General features: G+C 37.3%; 1 protein-coding gene across 1 annotated transcript in view; it reads left to right on the forward strand.

The window, feature by feature from the left end:
- The window catches only part of NAALADL2 (N-acetylated alpha-linked acidic dipeptidase like 2), a 247,643-nt gene that overhangs the window by 84,362 nt on the left and 144,282 nt on the right, over positions 1–18,999 (forward strand). Inside the window, exon 5 of the mRNA XM_068406490.1 lies at positions 15,981–16,131. Coding sequence (XP_068262591.1) covers positions 15,981–16,131 — 151 coding nt within the window. The remainder of the gene's footprint in view (positions 1–15,980; positions 16,132–18,999) is intronic.

Below are 18,999 nucleotides of genomic sequence, written 5' to 3' on the forward strand. Positions count from 1 at the left end.
TGAATAAATAAGCAGTATACCATAATTTCAGCAATATTAAAGACTAGAAATACATGGAGGAAATGTCATAGGCAAAACATTTTTTAAGTAAAAACAAGTATGTTCTCTGAATTCTTCTCTTTTAATATGTACTTCATCTGCTACTTGTGGAGGCAAATCAAGCAGCGGTTATCCTATTACTAAAGAGGGGATTTGTATATTGCTCCAAATATCCGCTTATTAGCATAGCATCAGCATCGCTCAGATCCACCTTCTACACAGTTACCCGTGTGACCCTAGAAAGCTTTATATCTTCTTCTTGCATCTGTCTCAAAAGTGGGGCCGAGTGAGAGCCTTTGGAGAGAACTACATCTGTCACAGGTTTGTAAATTCACAACTGAGAGTGTAATTGAGCAAATGGCTTGAGAGGATTTCTCAGACTTTTTATTGTCACCTCATCTCAAGTGTGTACCTCTTCTGCCTTCTGGTTGCTAGGAGATCAGCATATCAAAATATCTTTTGTGAAACGTGTTTCAGAATCAAAACATTTCAAAGGAGTATACAATATTTTTTTTCTTAAAACAAACAAACAAACAAACAACAGAGATTAATGCTGTATGTAACAGAGAAATAAAAGTAACTTTATTGACTACTTTATTGTGGAAGGGCCAGCCAAGTAAATAGGTTAATCCAAGAAGACTGATCATTAGTAAACAGTGCCTTGTGGAAAATTACAGCTATTTTGCCCCCTATCAAATTGCTCAGGTCTTCAGAAGAAACCACAGCAGTAAGTGTTTTAAAAGATGCCGAGACCAAACTATAAAAGAAATCGGGTTTGTTGTTGGAAAGCAGACCTCTTTGCTGCGTTATCTCAAGATTTTCTGCCCTCATTTTGAAGTCAGTCATAGAAGTTCTTTCTCCAGCTGGGGTAAAATAATCAGTTCATTCTAATAAGTTGTACTTATCCACTTTTCTAGAAACCAGTAAGGACCTGATGACTTAGCGCCCTGTTTTATAGTGTGTTTTCCATCACCAACTTGTTGACATTGCTTCTGAAGGAAGGAAGGGTTATACAGAGATGGGAGTACTCAGAAGTTACACAAATGCTTGTGCTCAAATCCAGAGAAGATAAGCCTGGAACATCAGTGACTGGGCTAAAATGAATCTAAGTGTTTCTAAGGCAGACTTCAAAGTCTGAAGTTATTTTCTATTAATCAAAGATAATCTTACAGGGTGCGATGAGCTGAGCTGCGTCAGAGAAGGTTTTTACTGTCAGAGCTGCCTTCTAAACTCAGTATCTTCACGGAACGTCACACGAACAGATCATTCTCTTCAGAAATCTCGTCTGAGAGACAGTTTAATAGATTCTGCCAAAAACCCCAGAAGTTAAATTAGATTTTAAACCCCCTATCATCTTGCTAAGTATGTTAACAGCACTACTTAGCTATTCAGTGTGTCCTATTGGCATATAGGCTCTTGTTGGAAAGATGGCATTAATTAATTTGTTTCTCTGTTGGTCCAAGCTGTTTCTACTTCTGCAATTGAGTATTCTTTATGCACTTTGTCTATTTTGGGATTAATCTTTAGGATTTACTATCAAAAAGAATCATAACATTTATATGTATATGAAACATTTTTCCATTTCCTGAGAGAATTCGGATCACTACACATAGAAGGTTACAAAGCCTGACTCTTTTAGTTTCTTACCTAGTTTAAGTTTACTGAAATTGAGTGTGTTATGTTGGTGTAAAGCTGGTGCCTTTAAATGCAGACTTAGACACAATGATTTCAATAACTATGAATATTTTAAATATGATGGATGCAGTTGTATTTTCCATTAGTAAGTGATGCAAAAGTAAGCTTGCCCTGTAACCCTGAACTGGATTTCTTTTCACCTGTTTGACCAGTTGCAAGCAATGGTAAGTACAAAGACTAGTCATCACTGCCAGTCTGTCACCAAAAAAAAGGAATTAATGAGTGAGAACAGAAATTTCTATTTATGCTGTTTTCACTCCTTGCCTCAATTGCAAAGACATTGCATGAAAAAATTCTTGTCTGAATTTGGAACTGTTCCCTGATATTCTTTAGATTCCTATGCTGTGCTAAACACCAGGGGATATGAATGTCTTCATTTGTCTGTCAGACGCTTCATTCATCGCGTGGCCTTGCAGCATAACATTGTGTTGTGCTTAAGCTTTTATTTGGGTTTTGGGGTTTTTTGTTTTTGTTTTGTTTTTCCCAGAGTATAGTTTTGTATGCTTTAAAGGCTTTTACTGAAAGTTCTGTCTCAGTGGTGTAACAGAAATTGATTGATCATGGGTTTCATTGTATTTCTTTTTCACTCATCTTCTAACTACAGTATTCTGTGTTTGTCATTTAGAAGTCAGTTCAGTGGAATTCTAGGAGCTGTAAGTGGTGCTAAATCTTTTCAGGGGGCCCATCAGAGGGAATTGTATTTGTTTTTAACATACAAGGTTTTGAAATGTATTTTCTTTTGGTCTTTCCTTGCCTTCCCCAAAAAATTGTCAGACAAAGACAAAAATGACTTTGCTGTGGCTGTTGTCCATGACCTAGTTGAGGAGAAGAGTGACAGGGAGCGATAGTGGTGCTAGCTCATCTTTCTTAACCACCCTTTGTATGACCTTGTTTTGGTATTGGGGTCTTCCTTTCCTGATCGCTGCATAAAAACTCTTTATGACAATGTTGGACATATTTTTCACGTTTTATATTTTTCACTCCATTTTTTATGACAAGGCAAGGGCATAATTTTGGATTGATGTTCTGGAACTAATTGTATGCTAGTGTTATTGAAGAAGAGCTGGGGGTTGTTGGTTTTGGTTTTAAGGGTTTTTTTAACGGATGGTGAATGAATGACTTTGTAGTGCTTTGTGACTGCCAAACTAATAGAACTGCCATCCCTGTTCTCATCAAGTACCTCAACCTTGGACCTCCTTCATGTAGCTCTTTCTACTATTTCATTTTGGTGAAATGGGCTATTTAGTAGGTCACAAGAGGAGCCAAAGCTCTGTTTTACTGATGTGCTGACTGGAAAGCAATGAAAAAGAAAGGACCTAGGAAGAAAAAAACTGCAAATGTTGACTTTTTTAGCTGTTGCATCTTTTGTGTAGGTTTCCTGCAGTTTTGCTGTGCCCAAGTTATACATAAAGAGGGATTTCGCTTTATTACATATTCTGCTATAGACCCTGGTGTTCAATATGAAAGATATGCTCATGATGTGTTCTGCATAGCACAGTGGGAAAAATTCTAGTTGCTGAATCGTCAGTCATGAAACACAATGCAAACTAGCCAAATTTTTAATTTTTTGATTTCTAAGGGAGCTTAGGACTCAAAATTAGTACTGATAATTTGTAAAGAACTTTTATTGCTAAGGTTTTTAATAACTTCTTTAATATTTATAGTTTTTGAAATAACTTTATACACTGGGGCACATTCTTTATGATGTTTTCTTTTATCATTCCTGGTTTGTGGCTGTTTTTCTAATAAGGAAGATAAATAAGTTCATTCTGAGTATTGATTTACTTAAAGGCATGCTAAACAAGTCATTAAACACTGCTCTTTTCCATAAATGAAAGTAAAATATTAATCAACCAATTAATAATACGCAGTTTCCTAGTTGATATATAGATATGTCTGAGACTCACATATAGCATACTCTATATCATTATATGTTCCACTTAGAAACATAAAATTAAACCAAACATAAATTTAACAATACATAACAATGTTATACAATATCCAAAGAGACTGTTATATTATGTTCAAGGCACTATTTTAAAAGCATGAAACCTGGATGCAATGTAATATCCCAGAAAACAATTGAGCAGAGAACGTTTTGTACTTTAGAAGAAATAGACTAACTTTTCATAGAATCTTCCAAGATGATAATTGTGAGAATAATGAGTGAAAAGGAATTTTTTTGCACAGGTCTAATGAAGGCAGTTGTATTTTAACAATCTAACAGATGTCCTAAGATGTGATTACTTGAGGCAGCAAATGTGCCTTAATTAAAAATCTATGACAGATTGTTATGTGGGTTGTGAGAACATCTGCTAATATCTTGATAGATACCCTATAACATCTACACTCACAGTGCTAGTAAAGTCATAATCCTACTTTTATCTTGGAGATGGTAGGATGACTTGGTCTGTTTGCGTTTCAACATTACTAACTTTCAGTGTCAGTACTGAAAAATATATACTCATGGTACCCCAAGGATATCCCAAATACAAGCTACGTGTAAGTTGAGAAAAGATTGTTGAGAGAATCGAAGATTTTGAGTTTACATTATCTGTTCCTTCCCTGTCAGAAGGGCTGCTTCTCCCTTCATCGTGAAAACATGACGTAACATACCCATGTTACTGATTTGTACTGCATGTAACTGAGAAATAGAGTACTTAACTCCATAGCTTCAAAGTAGAAAAGCAAGCCTGATGTGTCCTCACTGATGTTTGATTGCTGGCAGCACTTAGGTAATACACTTCAGCATTTTTTGATTTTCTTTTTTTTTTTTCTAAGCCTAGTATGACACTGCCTTAAGTTTTTGTTGTGAGTATGGCCTTGAATTTAACAGAAAATTTGACTCATAAATGTCAAAGTATGAGGAAGACTCGGTTACTTAATCAGAGGTAAGGATGCCAAAACTCAGATTTAGGTGTCTGGTTAGTGACAACAAATGAATAAATAACTTCACTAAAACAAAATTATAATTTATGCATTCTTAATCTTTCAATTTTCCTGCATGCTGTTACCAGTTTTAATGTGACTGTTCTGTGACGCAGATACCAATCCACTGGCAGTGGGTTACGGTCCCAGTCTGTACAAAATGGATAGCAGCTCACCGCTGGAGAAAATGCAACGTGAGCATATTTCCCTCACTGCCACCCACTGTGGCTTCACTAACTCTCTGTGGGTCAGGCTCAGATTGAATACCTGGTTGTATATTTGAGGACAAAACATGGAAACTGTGATGTAGATTTTTCTCAAAATATCTGTTCCTTAAAGAATGGAGAATGCTCCAAAATGAAAAATGCACATTCATTTTAGATGGAAGGTTAAGGTTAAATGGACAGGGACCAATAATTTTAAATTGATAAATTATATATTGAATAGCTCTTACTGTGGTGACAGGTAAAATCCCTTAAATACACCTATTTGCACTTTATTTGTGGTACTATTTACTGAGTATAAAGTATTACCACTCATGAATGTAATCACTTCTCTTTTGGATGACACTTCAGGGTTCAATTTGTAACTAAAGAGCTAAAAATAGGAGCTGCTACCGCATCTGATGGGAGTTCAGTTCGTGTCCTCTCTGTTAACGCAGGGTGGGAGCCTGCTTATCAGTTTGTTAAAGCTTTAGGGGACTGCAGTCAAACCTCTCCCTGTTTAACAGCGTTGAGTAGTGTGTCATTATTGCCATGGTTATCAGAAAACAAGGAGAGAAAAAACACAACAGGCTGAATATGTTTTCCTAAACCAAGACTAATGGCGACCCTTGTCTGAGGGAGACACCAGAGCCAGCGGCCCAGGAGCCTGTGGGTCTGAGTGCACCAATCAGGAAAGACGCCACCCCCAGCATGAGCGGGATTGGCCGAGCCTCACTGTGTGCGCTGCCCCAGATAATCTGCCTGGCAACCCAGCAGCTTCACGAAGGAGGTGAGGCCTCTCAGCCTGTGAGGGGCCCTGGGGAGTGTTAGGGCGGGAACCGCTGCCGGCGGTAGGGCTGCCTCGTGGCAAATCCACAGGGCAAGTGCTGCTCCTTTGGTGCAAAGGAAACCATATTTGCCAGAGCGAGGTGCCGCAGCAGTCTGTGGAGCTGGAGGCTGCAGTGGGAATGTTTTGGTTTCTGAACGTTTGCTTTCCTTGGGGAAACCCAGAACGGCAAAGGAAGCAGTGGCCTTCCACATGTCCTATCCTGAGTGAGAGCCACTAGATAGGTCAGCAGTGCCATTGCAAGAGCTCCTGAGTGAAACCAGGTACCGTAGTATGCAACCAAGCTGATAGTAAAAGTTGGTCTGCTGTGAGTTGTTTCGTGGTTGGGGTGTCTCCTGGCTGGGAACTTGCTGCTGGGTTAGAGAGTGGTGAGGAGAAAAGGACTGCAGAGATCTGAGACCTCCCTGAAGTTGGGACTAGGTTCCCTAAATGATGGCAGCAAATAGTATGGCTGCTGGAACTGTGAAATTGCAGCCTCCTCACCAGAGAAAACCTTTCTGGGGTTTTTGTGTCCTGCGTGAGGTGCAGGATGGTGACGTAAACCTGCCACTGTGGTTTTCTGTATGAGAAATGCTGTGTGCTGGGAACAGTATTTGTAAATTGCATGTGCTGACATCACCTCTGCTTTCTAGTGGTAGGAAAACAAATAATAAAAAAAAAGTAAGGGGAAATTGGCAGATTTGACTCAGGCTTATGACTGTATTGGCTGTTTGGTGGATTTTGGATTAAAAGTTCTGTAGAATGCATAAATTATAACTAAGGGTCTAATCAGTTTATTCCTGATGGTTTACCAAGATTTATAATTGTATCTTTGTGTAATTGGTTTTTGTATGATGGATCTTCAGCTCTATTCTCTCTGTAATAGTGTCTAAACATAGACTGAAATAACCATAAACATAATCAGAAACAACAGTTTCAGTATGAACTGAAATGCTATTGGGTTTTTGGAGGTTGCTCATCTGGACATTCATCCAGTCTGTTTGCTTCTTCTTTTTAATGTTTACTGAATATTTAATGATATTTACTACACACATAGTGCTCCTCTACACGCTTATTTAAAAGTGAGTAGTATTTTCTGAAGATGTAGGAATGCAATAGCAATAGGAAAGGCTTTGTATTATATACTCATCAAATAATGAAGCATTTTTTCTGGACTGTAAGCAATTCAATTATTTTGTTTCTGAAATAAATTAAGTAAAGCTTATTGAGTCCAGTCAGCCCCTGTTTCTAGGGAATTGTAGTTCAATTTCATTTTTAATTAGATTGAATGTTGTGAATTTCTTAGCAGTGGTAAGCAAGATCTGGCAATAAAATATGCACTCAATTTGTATTAAAAGTTCCTAAAATCTAGTGCAGGGAACTGGCAGTATATCTGGCTTATGTTTAATTGTCCAAGTACCCTATTGTGAAAAATTCCATTTTTAAAAACTGCTGATGTGTAACAAATTACTTTTCTTTGATAAAACTGTATAGAAGATGAGGAGACAGCAAACAGGAAAACGTATGGGACAAAACATTCAGTTCTTTATAAGCTTAATACCCCATTCACGACCATGACATTAAAAATACTGCTGTGCAAGGATTACAGGATTAAACCAAACTGCTTTTTGGTTTAGAGATGGTGGGAGGAAAAAGTCTCAAGAGGTTTTTTTCATCAACTACTATGTCTGTCCAGAGGCTAGTGCCTAGATTTCTAGTCAAACTAGAAGACAACAGGCTGAATTCAGCATTATACATGAATGCTTGGAAACTCTTGATCCAGTTTGAGTTCTGCCAGTTTATGGTAGCTCTGATTTGTTCAGCACTTTGTTCCTTTTGTTGGTGTTTCCCTCAGCTCTACACTGTAGAAGCTGCTGCTCTTTGCATGCGTACTGTGATTCCCAGTGCCGATTGCCTGACCTGCATTTTCTTTGCTGTCCTTTTTCTTTTGTTTTGTGGCTAGATAGCGTCTTATCCATGTTCAGACAATGCTACCGGGCTTCTTTACAAATCACAGGTAGTCTAGACAAGGTGGCCGTTCAGCGGCTTCTGCATACAGCATAGCTAGTAGGAAGGTTAAATGTGGTGCTGTCACAGACAGCATCCCTAGCTATGGGGAAGAATTTCCAGCTGATGTTCATGAACCTTCACAGATCAGTTTTCTTGTGGTTAGTTCTAATTTAAAAGTCTGCTGCCCTTGAATAGCACTTATCTAACAGAAGAATGTAGTTAAAAATACAACTGAGGGTAAATTTATCTACGAAGTAGCTCTTACTCCTCAGTGCCATACAGCCCCATCACTCATATGCAGATTTTTTTTATGATTAACTTTCTAAGATTTCTTACCCTTCCCTCTTGCTTTTACTCCCACATTCTATAGGACATCCAGGAAATACAAGTGGGAAATCTCCTCTCCTTAGAAATCATTTTTAGATATAAAAAGGATAAAATTCTGAAAATTGAAAACTGGGAATGGCAATTTCAATTTGGAAAGTGATTAATAAAAATGTCTTGGAAAAAATCTTAGTTATGCATGTCAGACTCTTTCCACAAATAAATGCACTTCATATTATCATTTCTCTTATAGTAAGTACATCAAAGTTTTAAGGTCTTGCCATGATGCAGAGCAAGTATTTGATTTTGTATTATTTTTTTATATGGCACTGTATGTCAGGAATAGTTTAATTCCAATGCAGTATGTTTTCCACCTTCTAAGCCTTTATGGGAATAGCCTGTCATTTATGAGATCACTGTTGTCTGCATTTCTAGCTTTTTGAAGTTTCATGCAGCTTAATCCTTTTCCCAGTCCTGTTTGTTCAATATAGCTATGGTGTCACTCGTTAGACAAGGGCAGTGTTTGAGCTGAATAGGAAAGATGTATTTCTTTTCATCATGCCCCTGTAGTCAGCCATTAAACTGGCAATGTCCTCCATCTCTTTTACTATCTTAACGCAGCACCTTGAGGATTGATCAGCAAAAGCCAAAACCTCTTCAGGTTGTGTTTTGCTACAGAGTTCTTCCTTTTGAAAACTGTCCCTGGATCTCTGTGATGGGAAATGTAGAAGCATGATTAAACATTAAGTGCAGCATTAAAATATTAAGCTGAACCCAAAATGGACGTTTTCCATCTTACTTGTTAAAAATATGCAACTTGGACGAGTTGTATAAAAATGTAGGTAAGTGTATCTAGGACTTTTTTTTTTTTCAAGTACATTGTATTATAGTAGGCAGTTGAGAGGACAGAGGTATCTAATTAAATCTGCAGTATGCAAAGTCTTATTTTTCTACTCAAGCAACCTGTTTCAGAACTAAAAATATGTTATGTCAGTGAGGTCTTCCAACAGTTTAAATGGCGATTTCCCCTTGCTTGGTAATTTTGCGTCCTGCCAATTAGTAAGATGAGATGGGAGTTCCTTTCAGAGTTCCTTTCTCGATTTTAATTGGAACTTCAGTAGAAAGGAGTAATTAATAACTTGTAGCCTGTCCAGCTAGTAAAGCTGTGTCTCAGATTAATGAACCATGTCTTTTGCACATTGCAGTACGAACTGAAAAATGCAGTAGTTAAAAACTGGTTATTGTTATTTGTCTAATTAATGCTGATCATTGCACTGAAGTATAATGACAGTAGGAGATACAGCTCCTACAAATTTTTGTGAATGTTTGGTTTTAAAAAGAGTGCAATATGTAATAGGTACATGTATGTATTTTTTTTATATCTTTGAGGTATTTTTTCTTCCTCTGAAATATTATTGCATGCATTGTATTGTTCGTTTTTCTAATTAGTTTTTCTTTAAAATGTAGGGTTTTTTTGTTTCAGTGCTCTGTATGTATTATGACTTTGAATATAAAATTCTGCATGCATTTTTGTGTGGATTACCTAAACAGGGCAGAGAAAAGGAGATGACAATTATATACAGGCAATTAACATATAAGCAGGAATATCCATTAATGAATGCGTTATGTCCAGGTTTTACTGTGTTAGCACCTGAATGGGCTTGTAATAAACAGCGGAATTGGGAATCTGGCTGTAGGAAGAGGAAGACTTTTGGCATGAAGTTACATGGCAGAGGCTGTATGCCAGAATAATAACATGATCCAGTATGAGTTTTGCTGTACTGTCAGTAGCTAACACTTAAAGGCCTTTATTGTCTAATGAACTGTGATGTCATTTACAGTAACGCGGACATTGTGTAAAATATCATTTTTGTAATTTTGTGTGCAGGTTTAAGGAGCGCAAAGCGGCTTATTAAGCTTTAAAAAATCCCATGCTTAGGCATTCTATAAGTGCCTGTAACTAAAGCATGTTTAATCTCTTTATTTAGGGTTCTGGTACTTTGCCGGACACAGACATATTTTGATATACCTTTTTTTTAACAAAAATTGGTGATAAGAATTAAGAAGATAAATGCTTGCTTAATTTACCACTTAAAGCTTTGGTGCCTTGGTGTACCAAAGGCGCCCTTCTCCAGGGCATCTCAGTTCTTTTTCAATTCTTGTGACTTTAAGTTGTGACTGAAATTTCCAGGTTTTCATATAAATAAATTCGCAGAGGCTGGGTATGTAATCTTCATGGTCCTGACATCAGTCAGAAGCTCCTAGTTTATGGTATGATTGCTTTGATTCTGATTTACACAGGAGCCTCTTTCTGCCATGTTGTGGTGATACAGTAGAAAGACCTTCAGAAACATGGGAGTGGTTTCAAAGAACAGCCTAATACTGTCTATTAGTGTAAGCATCTATGTTCAGGAGTGAGGATACAGCCAAGAATCTTTCAGTAATGTGAAATACATGCACGTGAATGCCTTCTGAAGATGTGAACTACATTTTGAGGCGCTTTTGGCCTAAGACAGCATGGTGTGCTAAAGGTCTTTTTGAAATGTAAACTTTTAAATTGTACTAGTGTAGTAGTAAAAATGCGTGATAACTAGGTGAAAGAAGAATCTTAAATACTGTTGTGCAGCTAGTTTATATTGGTTTATTTACTGATACATTTTAACCATTATGTAATGATTGAAAGTCAGAAGGCTGATGTAATATAGTTAAAAGCAGAATTAGATCTAAGAAAACGTCACTGGATTTGTATTGAACCTGATATTCAGAAATAAAATGTAACAGAAGGGAACTTACAGTAAAATGAAGAGATCTGGTTCATTTTCTTCCCAGCACTACAGTTTGATACATGCTGGAAAACTCTCATCGATGTATATACAAATGGTGAAAGGCATTTGAAAGTTACTGTATTTTAAATTAACTTTTCCAGACACAGTGTTAGTGCTACTTGTTTTGAGTAAGGATAGAACCTTCCATGATGACAAAGTCACTTATTATACAGAATTGTAAGCCGCTGTGTCCTGTACTGAACTGTGTTATCTTACATAATGTATCATATGAAAAAAGAACAGGTTGTTCCATGGGTTAGTGAACAGGTTTTTCACAGCTTTGTTTCTCAAGGTTGGGTTTTGTGATGCCTAATTTATGGTCCAAGTTTCTGTATTCTTTTCCATCTGTCACTCTCTCTTGTGATTTCTTCTATGTTTTTTCCCCCTTCCATTAAGGGGTAAGCTCTCCAGATTTTATTAATCCCTTCTCAGTGTGGTGCATTAACAGGATCTGCTTCTTGTCTACTCAATATCCCATTTTCATTAAACTTGCAGGAATATACTGAGATATTTCCTCCTGTGAAATAAGTCTTTGTGCCAACTAATCAGTGGTTCAATCATTACTGTGGATCAAGACACATAAATGGACGAGCAGAGAAAGCAGACTAAAGAAGTCTTACAAAGCAATATTTATCAGTAATGGGGCTGGCATTAGACCTTATTACAACTTTAGGGGGAGGGATAAAGGGGAGAGAGAAGAGATGACCTTCACTTGGAGAGAGGGAGAAGATGACAAACCGCAACACTGATACTGTAGCTGTCTGTGCTTTTATCACCATGATGGATTGCAAAGAGGTTTCACAAAGATGGAGAACTGTCTAGACAGTGGCACAGCAAGGTCATATTTTGGGACCACTTGCAAATATAGTGAGAAGAATTGCTAATAATGAGAAGCTATTTCAACATGTAATTGGTAGGTTGGTATCACCCACAGTTACTGCGTCATCTTTTTTTCTGATGTATTCACAATCATCATTAACCATCACTTTTAGGAATATACTGTGTTGTGATTCACCTCATTAGTTGATCATGCATTACAACTTTGTAAATCATTTGTAAACAGAACCGTCACTGGGAATCATCTAAAGGGGGAGAAAAGATGCCATGCTCATTTAATTGTCTTTAAGCCATTAGGGTCTTGCTGGATCAGAGAAGAATAGGGTGTTTGGATGGGTTGAGAGAATAGTTAAGGAAGCCCTTTCTTAGCTATCTCTGCACTCTTACTTGCTGTAATCCAGATGAGATCAAAGTGTGATGTGCTTTTCTGTTCTCTGCCCAGGAAATGACAGCTGAAACTCAGCTCCAGATGTGGCTTCCATGAATAGAACATCAGAGTAGTGCTGATGCAGTCAGGCTTTATTTTCAGCTAGAAAGTGAGAGTACTTCCTAAACAGCTACATGCCTCTATGTGCATGTTTTTAATCTTTCTGAGGCTCTGTGGTTAGCAGGTAACCAGTGCAATATACTCTCTGGGCAAGAATGAAGCCTGTTTACCTGATTGTTCTTATGCTTTTTGATGCTTGGGAGGTGCAAGGATAGTCTCAGCTGGGGAGAGGAGACCAGGGGTAAAAGATCTTCAGGGAGGCAGACTTTGCTCTCAGCTGAAAGATAACAAATACAGCTTGAGGCCAGTAGCTGCTGCATTGCTTCCCTGTTTATAACCAGTCATTTAAGGACAGCTCTTCGCATTACGCTGGAGTTTCATATAGAGAGGCTGTAGTCGCTTCTCTTTGGTAGGTTTGTTCCTGTATTGAGATCACTAATGTAACCTCCTGATGAAGCATTCATTCAGGTGCATGCTAGCCTCAGGTGAGATAAAACACATTAAAGTCAGCTGTGACTGGTAGTGGCCCCCTGCTTCTTGTTGCTGCTTTCTTTTCCAGTGAAGAATCATGCTCAACTTCCTTATTTTTGACCTAGTACCTATCTGCCAGTAGGTTTGTGGCCAAAGCCCAAAGTAGAGCTTGGCTCAAATGTGGAGTACAGACCTGGTCTCTGTAACCTATGTGCCAACACAAAAGATAACTGTTTCCTCGACAGCATTTAGAGATGGTGCAGTTAAAATGAAGAAGTAGCTTTGAGTTTTCCTGTTGGAGCAAAACCAAGTTCTTTAGACTATTACAATCTGCCTGTGTAAAGAATCAGTTTTGTTTACCTTTCCAGATAAGTTATCTTCCTCTCCTGTCCAGAAACTTGAATGTGTTATTAGGGTGCCCTATTAATGTATCTAAAGCCATTGATATTATAGTTACTGCACTTTACATTCAGGTAATACCTTTATAATAAAGAACCTCCCTGAGTTAAAAAAAAAAAAAAAAAGGCTTCCAAAATCACTAGTCACTACGTAAAATAAAGATGTGTCTTTTCACTGCTTCAGCTACATCATCTTTAAAGGGCAATTTAATGGTGCCTTATGGTGTGTAGAGTTGACAAGGCTAATCTGTCCCCAGTTACACGACAGAGTCTTTGTTAAAGCAGCAAGTGTCTCATATTAGATTAAACTGAGACCAGAATGTTTTATGGGACAATTTAATATACTGGATTGAAAGAGTTACAGTTTTTTAAGTGACTCTAAAAACTGAGGATTTAAGCAGCCATAAACAATGAAAGGGTTGACAGTGGGCACTAGTGTCGGTTTTCTTGTCAAGGGTTCTGCTGTTTCCATCTTATTCTGAGATGTTTGTGGTTCTTCGAGAGGGACGAGACATACACCCAAAATCATAAGAAGCAGATTCTGCTGTTGATTGGTTCTACAATCTAAAATAATCCATTGATTTGAATAGATGTGTACCAGTTTACCTGAAGGACTTAATCTACCATCTTTAGCTAGGTAAAAATATAGTCATTACCTTCCTCGGAGTTTTTGTGCTAGGGCACTTATGGCTGTTAAGGTGTTGACTTATTTAAGATGAAAATGGAAGCAACAATTCTAATTTATTGTTGGCATAGTTGTGATGTCACTGTTGGAAAGTCAAAAAGCAGCAATTATAGATGAAATTTGAAAGCTGTTTTATAATTTCACATGTACAACACAACGCCTTACTAGAGATTGTTTTGCTGCACTTTGTGAATAACAATCGTGTAGTTATCTTCTCTGGGTGAAACAGAGGAATTTAATAGTGATTTTTGTTAACTACAAAGTTTTTAAAACTCTCTTCAAAAAAAAGAACTGCATCTGTGTTTCCTATCTTCTATGCTATTATATAAGACTAGAGATGAATAAAAAGATACTGGATATGGATGCAGGGAAAGACAATTATTGTTTTAAATCGTGTCTGTTACATTATTTAGCTATGATGCATCCTGCCTCTCCTATAGTGTCCCCACCTCTTTTATTGTGCAATTAAACCCTGGCTGAAAATCTGAATATGAACATGAACTGGAAGTAGAACAATACAGTAATAAAAGAACCTACCATTTGGGAAATCTTTATTCCTGCATTACAGTTAAGGTCTGTAATAAATTTTTAACCTTTTACATTTTTAATGTAAAATAGTAGGCTGGTTTTTTTTATACATTTTTTCTGTCTCTCTTTCAAGAAAAGCAGAACTAAACATCAAATGCTTTTGAGGCTTAAACTGAATGCCATATGTTCATGTAATCTACACACTTGTAAAGCCACAAAGAACTGTGCATAAACATTGCTTAAAACCAACATCTAGGAGATGAATTGCATATATATATACATAGGAAAAAAAATAAAGGATCTAAAAGACAGAAGGAGGACAATTGAACTGAGAAATGGAGGTGTAGTAACAAGGTCTCAGGTTGCTACAGAATCAGAGTTGTGTAGCCCAGAAACATCATATGCCTGCAGTCACTCCTCAGACCATTTGGAATCATTTGGAATCGGCATCCGTAGAGCACAGTGAATAGTAAGACAGTCCTTAAATAGCAGAATTACTTCTGTCTGAAAAATTAATATAGTTTTGTGTCATTGTTGTAGTCTTCAGTCAATTCCAAGTATGCAGAGCATTACACAGAAAGGTCATCTCATTTCATGGGAGTACCTGCCACATTACAATTCGATTTCATCTGATGCAGAATAAAATCCCCTTAATTTTCAGTTCTCTATGAAAGGGAAAACCTGAGGTTTTTTCAGTCAAAACTGATCTATGGGCTGCTGCAAGTTATCATGCTTTTGGATGCTTTTGTCCTTGACTTTAAGGAAGTTTGCCTGATTTGCTGCCCCAGATCTATAGCTTTTTGGAAAGGCTAATTACCATTACCAGCTCAAGCTGTGATGCTCTAATGAGAATAAAAGCTGGCTGTCTGACAGGAGGCAGACTCCAAGTTTGGGTAAGCTAGACTGCTCTGGTTTTTTTTTTCTTTTTTTTAAAAAAAAAAAAAATCTGTAAACTCCTTTTGTTTTCTCTCTTAACTGAAGTGTTAACTGTGTCCAGAAATCCTGTGCAAGACTGATGTCAGTGTATGCGGACATCTAGTATGTGCTATACGCACTCATGCATGTCCTTGAAGAGGTAAACTAAGCAGGAATGTCATGCTGTTAGTAATATGGAAAAATATGGAAGATCTACTCAAGATGTTTTAATGAGATCAGTTTCAAAACTAAGGCATTTTCCAGGTGGTATTTATATCACATGAAAATATGTTAGGGTTGCAAATCTAGCAAGTGTCCAATGAGTAGGGAGAAAGGTGGCTCCACTCGTATCTCTTTGTGTATGTTACTGAATCATGGCCAGTACCTCATCTGAATAGAATGTCCAGCCTTAATAGGTGGACAATAAAAGAGGTGAAGATGGAACAGCTGGAAATCCCAAATGCAATTGTAGTGAGCGTTAGCACTGTGTTTCCTCAACGTGCTACATATAATTTAAAAGTAAGAAGTCTTTTTTTTTCTTAGGCTTTGAAAGTAGCTTTTGATGTGACTTGGTAAACATGACTTTTGAATTACGTTTTTGAGGGTTTTATTTTGTCTTTTTGAAGAATAGCTGCTGGCTTTATATGACAAGCAGTTTGGAACTACACCAGTCTTGATTTGTACAGAGCATAGTATGGTGAGAGCCTGATTCATGATAAAGCCTCTATCTCAACAGTAATTAAAATAAATAATAAAGTGTTCTGACATAATTTTTGTTAATAGTCACCTATGTTGTTTTGTTCCCTCAGCTTTCTCTGTTAGAAGATGCAGGGTTTGGTGGTGTTCTTCTTTACATTGATCCTTGTGACTTACCAAAGACTACAGATCTTGCTGATAAAGCTTTTATGGTTTCCTTGAACAGTGGAGGAGATCCATCAACACCTGGTTATGCCAGTATTGGTAAGTACTGTTCAAGGCATATTTAGTTAATGGACATTTTAATTCTCTGTGCATTTTAAGTATGGGAGTTAAACACTAAACCAAATCCTGCCTGAAAGAGAAACTCTGAGTAAGGTAACACTGTGTAATGCAGAATGGAATCCAATCTCAAAAGTGCTTTACTGTAAACTCTTGCCACAAAGTCTGTACTCTGATTTATTTTGTTGCTTTTTGTATTTGTGTATTCACACACTGAACCATTATTCTTGCCTGCTTATTCTTATCCCACAAAAAAAAAAAAAAGCTGTGAAGTACTAATCCAGTGGTTTCTGAGCAGTGGGCTCTGTCCTCACTGAAAGCAGTATTGTTCCCTTCATTCTATCTTCCACTTTCATGGTATTGATAGTGGAAACTTCTGGTCAACAGATGCAAGTGCAGTGTAATCAGAAATTTATATTTTAAAAGATTTAAGAAACAATAATGTTTATAGTATCTGTGCGCAATTACCACTTGAACAGGATATGTTCATTTAGCCTTGTCTCAGTTCGGCCTGGATAGACTTGGTTGTCAATTATGCTTCTCTAAATACAGGTGTTTTCAAAGTATGGGAAATAAAGAATTGATTTTAAGGAACTACATAGGTTTTTATAAGTTTAAAGGGTTTTTTTAAAGCGATGTTCATAAATAGAAGCAGCAGCATATTTGACTTGCATATACTACTTAAATCTCTGGCAGTTCAGTGAATGTGTTCTGCTTCTCTGCTGCCTTTTCAGCTTTACAATCTTTTTTACTATCTAACTATTTGGAAATGTATTAAGCTGCAGTCTATGAGTTTGTGACAAGGCTTCATCAAGAATATTTGGTCCGGTTACTAGCTCAGACATCTAAAGTCTGACTTGAATTGGCACTAAATCAACTGAGGCAACACTGAGATACTTCATGACTAGAATGGCAGAAAATAGAAATATTTGCCTGGTTGTCAAAGAAGGGTGTTAACTATTCACAGCATGAATGTCTTGACAGCTCAGTGGGAAAGAAATTGCACATTTTCTCAGTGTCTCAATGTACCTGACCCAGTGTTCTTAAAAGTGCTCTGGGAGCTACAAAGGTAAATATAACACTCGTCAAGCTTTATTCTTGCTCATTTCATGGAGCTATTCGAAAAACAGTTTGTTGCTTATCTGTCTGGCTGACTCCTTAATGTTTTATTTACCCTACATGAAAATAAAAAGTAAAGCTAATTAAAACACGTATACTAACATGAAGATGCCACTTCAGTGTCTAAACCTTATGAGTTGGTTTTCTGTCAGTAAATAATCTCATCAGCAGTGTGCATTCCAATCTCCAGTTTGAGGAAAAGAAGCTTAATTGTATGGAAAATGGTAATATCCTTTTAAGTACATTGATGGTTTCTACTAGAACCCTTAGTATGGCTTGTCTGTGGTTTTAAATCCCTGAGCAATGTTCGTAAGGAGGAAGAGACTGTCATATTCGTAAAATCATTTATATTTTGATCATTGAATGCAATGGTGAGCTGGAAAGAGCTCAAAGGAACACTTGAGGAAACTCTTTTTTATCTTCTGTCACTGGAAGGTAGATCAGATGAAGTAATTTCTGTGTTTCTGATAATGAGTTTCTTCTCTGGAGACTGTGAATCAATTTGCTTAGAGATAACTTACGCCTGGGACAAATACAAATACATCTGGAGCGCAGACTTTTGCCTGAGGGATGTGCTTGCATATAAGGTAGTTAAACTGACTACATGTAGAATAAAAGTTCCACATACCCAGGGATACCCAGGGTTGCCCCCATCACTTTGATTCACAGAGTACAACAGGCACTGCAAGAGATTTTATTGGAAGCTCCTGCTCATGTTATTGGCATATCTTTGATACCATCTGCACTTCACACATTGCCAAAAGAACTGTTACCATTGCAATCTCGGGGACTGCTCCTACCACTGTTCTCCCTTTTACTTAGGAAATTCCTAGTAAGATGAGTGATCCACAGTTAGTCTTGTATAGGTGAATAAAAAGTAGGAAACTTGTATTTTTGTGCTGCTGCCTTACGTTTCTCACATTCTTTCAGTCTGAACACAAATTTCTCTGTGGCATCAGAGCATTGGACTGCTTCAGGTTTTTTCCTAGAAAAAAATCTTCAGGAAATGATACCAATTACAGATCTCTTCTCAAAGTTGGCAACATTTTCAAATGGGGTTTATGTGATAGTTCAGAGAGAACTTTGGAGTTCTCATGAGGTTTTAACTCAAATTCTCTGTTTCATGAAGATTAAATGCTGCGCTTGTGCATATGAATTATTTTAGAATGCGTGGAAATAGCTTGGCGAAGGGTTTGAGAGGCCTACTACCTATGAGTGGAATGACTTTTTTGATCTCTGTTTAGTAAAGGGAATAAAGTAATAATGTGGAAAGAGAAGTGAACAGCCTTATATAAAAGTTTCTGCAGCTTTGTTTGATAATTTTTCTGTTCTTAAGCCTCGTGAAATCCTATGTCATATCAGTCCTGAAACAATCATGTGAGCCTTTGAAAGCATCAAATCTGTATTCCTGATTCTGCTTGCCAAAGACTAGTATCCCTCATTTTTAGAAATCTTTCTTCTATCTTCCTGCTTTTGAAATGAAACAGATCCAGTGAGTGGGACTCGAGGAATTAAACATATGGGATTAAGAAGCTTGAGAGGGAGATAAGAGATTTATGTGGCAAAATTTATCCTGAAAATAAAGTTTAGAAGAATAGCATAAAACTTGAGTGACTTCCCCCATCTACTTTTTTTTTTTTTCATTTTGACTTTTTGAATGCTGCACTTCCTTTCACCTACCTTGTATGGCAGACACATATTAGATTTCTCTATCTAATGGATGGAGATGGA

The sequence above is a fragment of the Nyctibius grandis genome, chromosome 8 (genome assembly GCF_013368605.1).
Source record: "Nyctibius grandis isolate bNycGra1 chromosome 8, bNycGra1.pri, whole genome shotgun sequence".
NCBI classification, from domain to species: domain Eukaryota; kingdom Metazoa; phylum Chordata; class Aves; order Nyctibiiformes; family Nyctibiidae; genus Nyctibius; species Nyctibius grandis.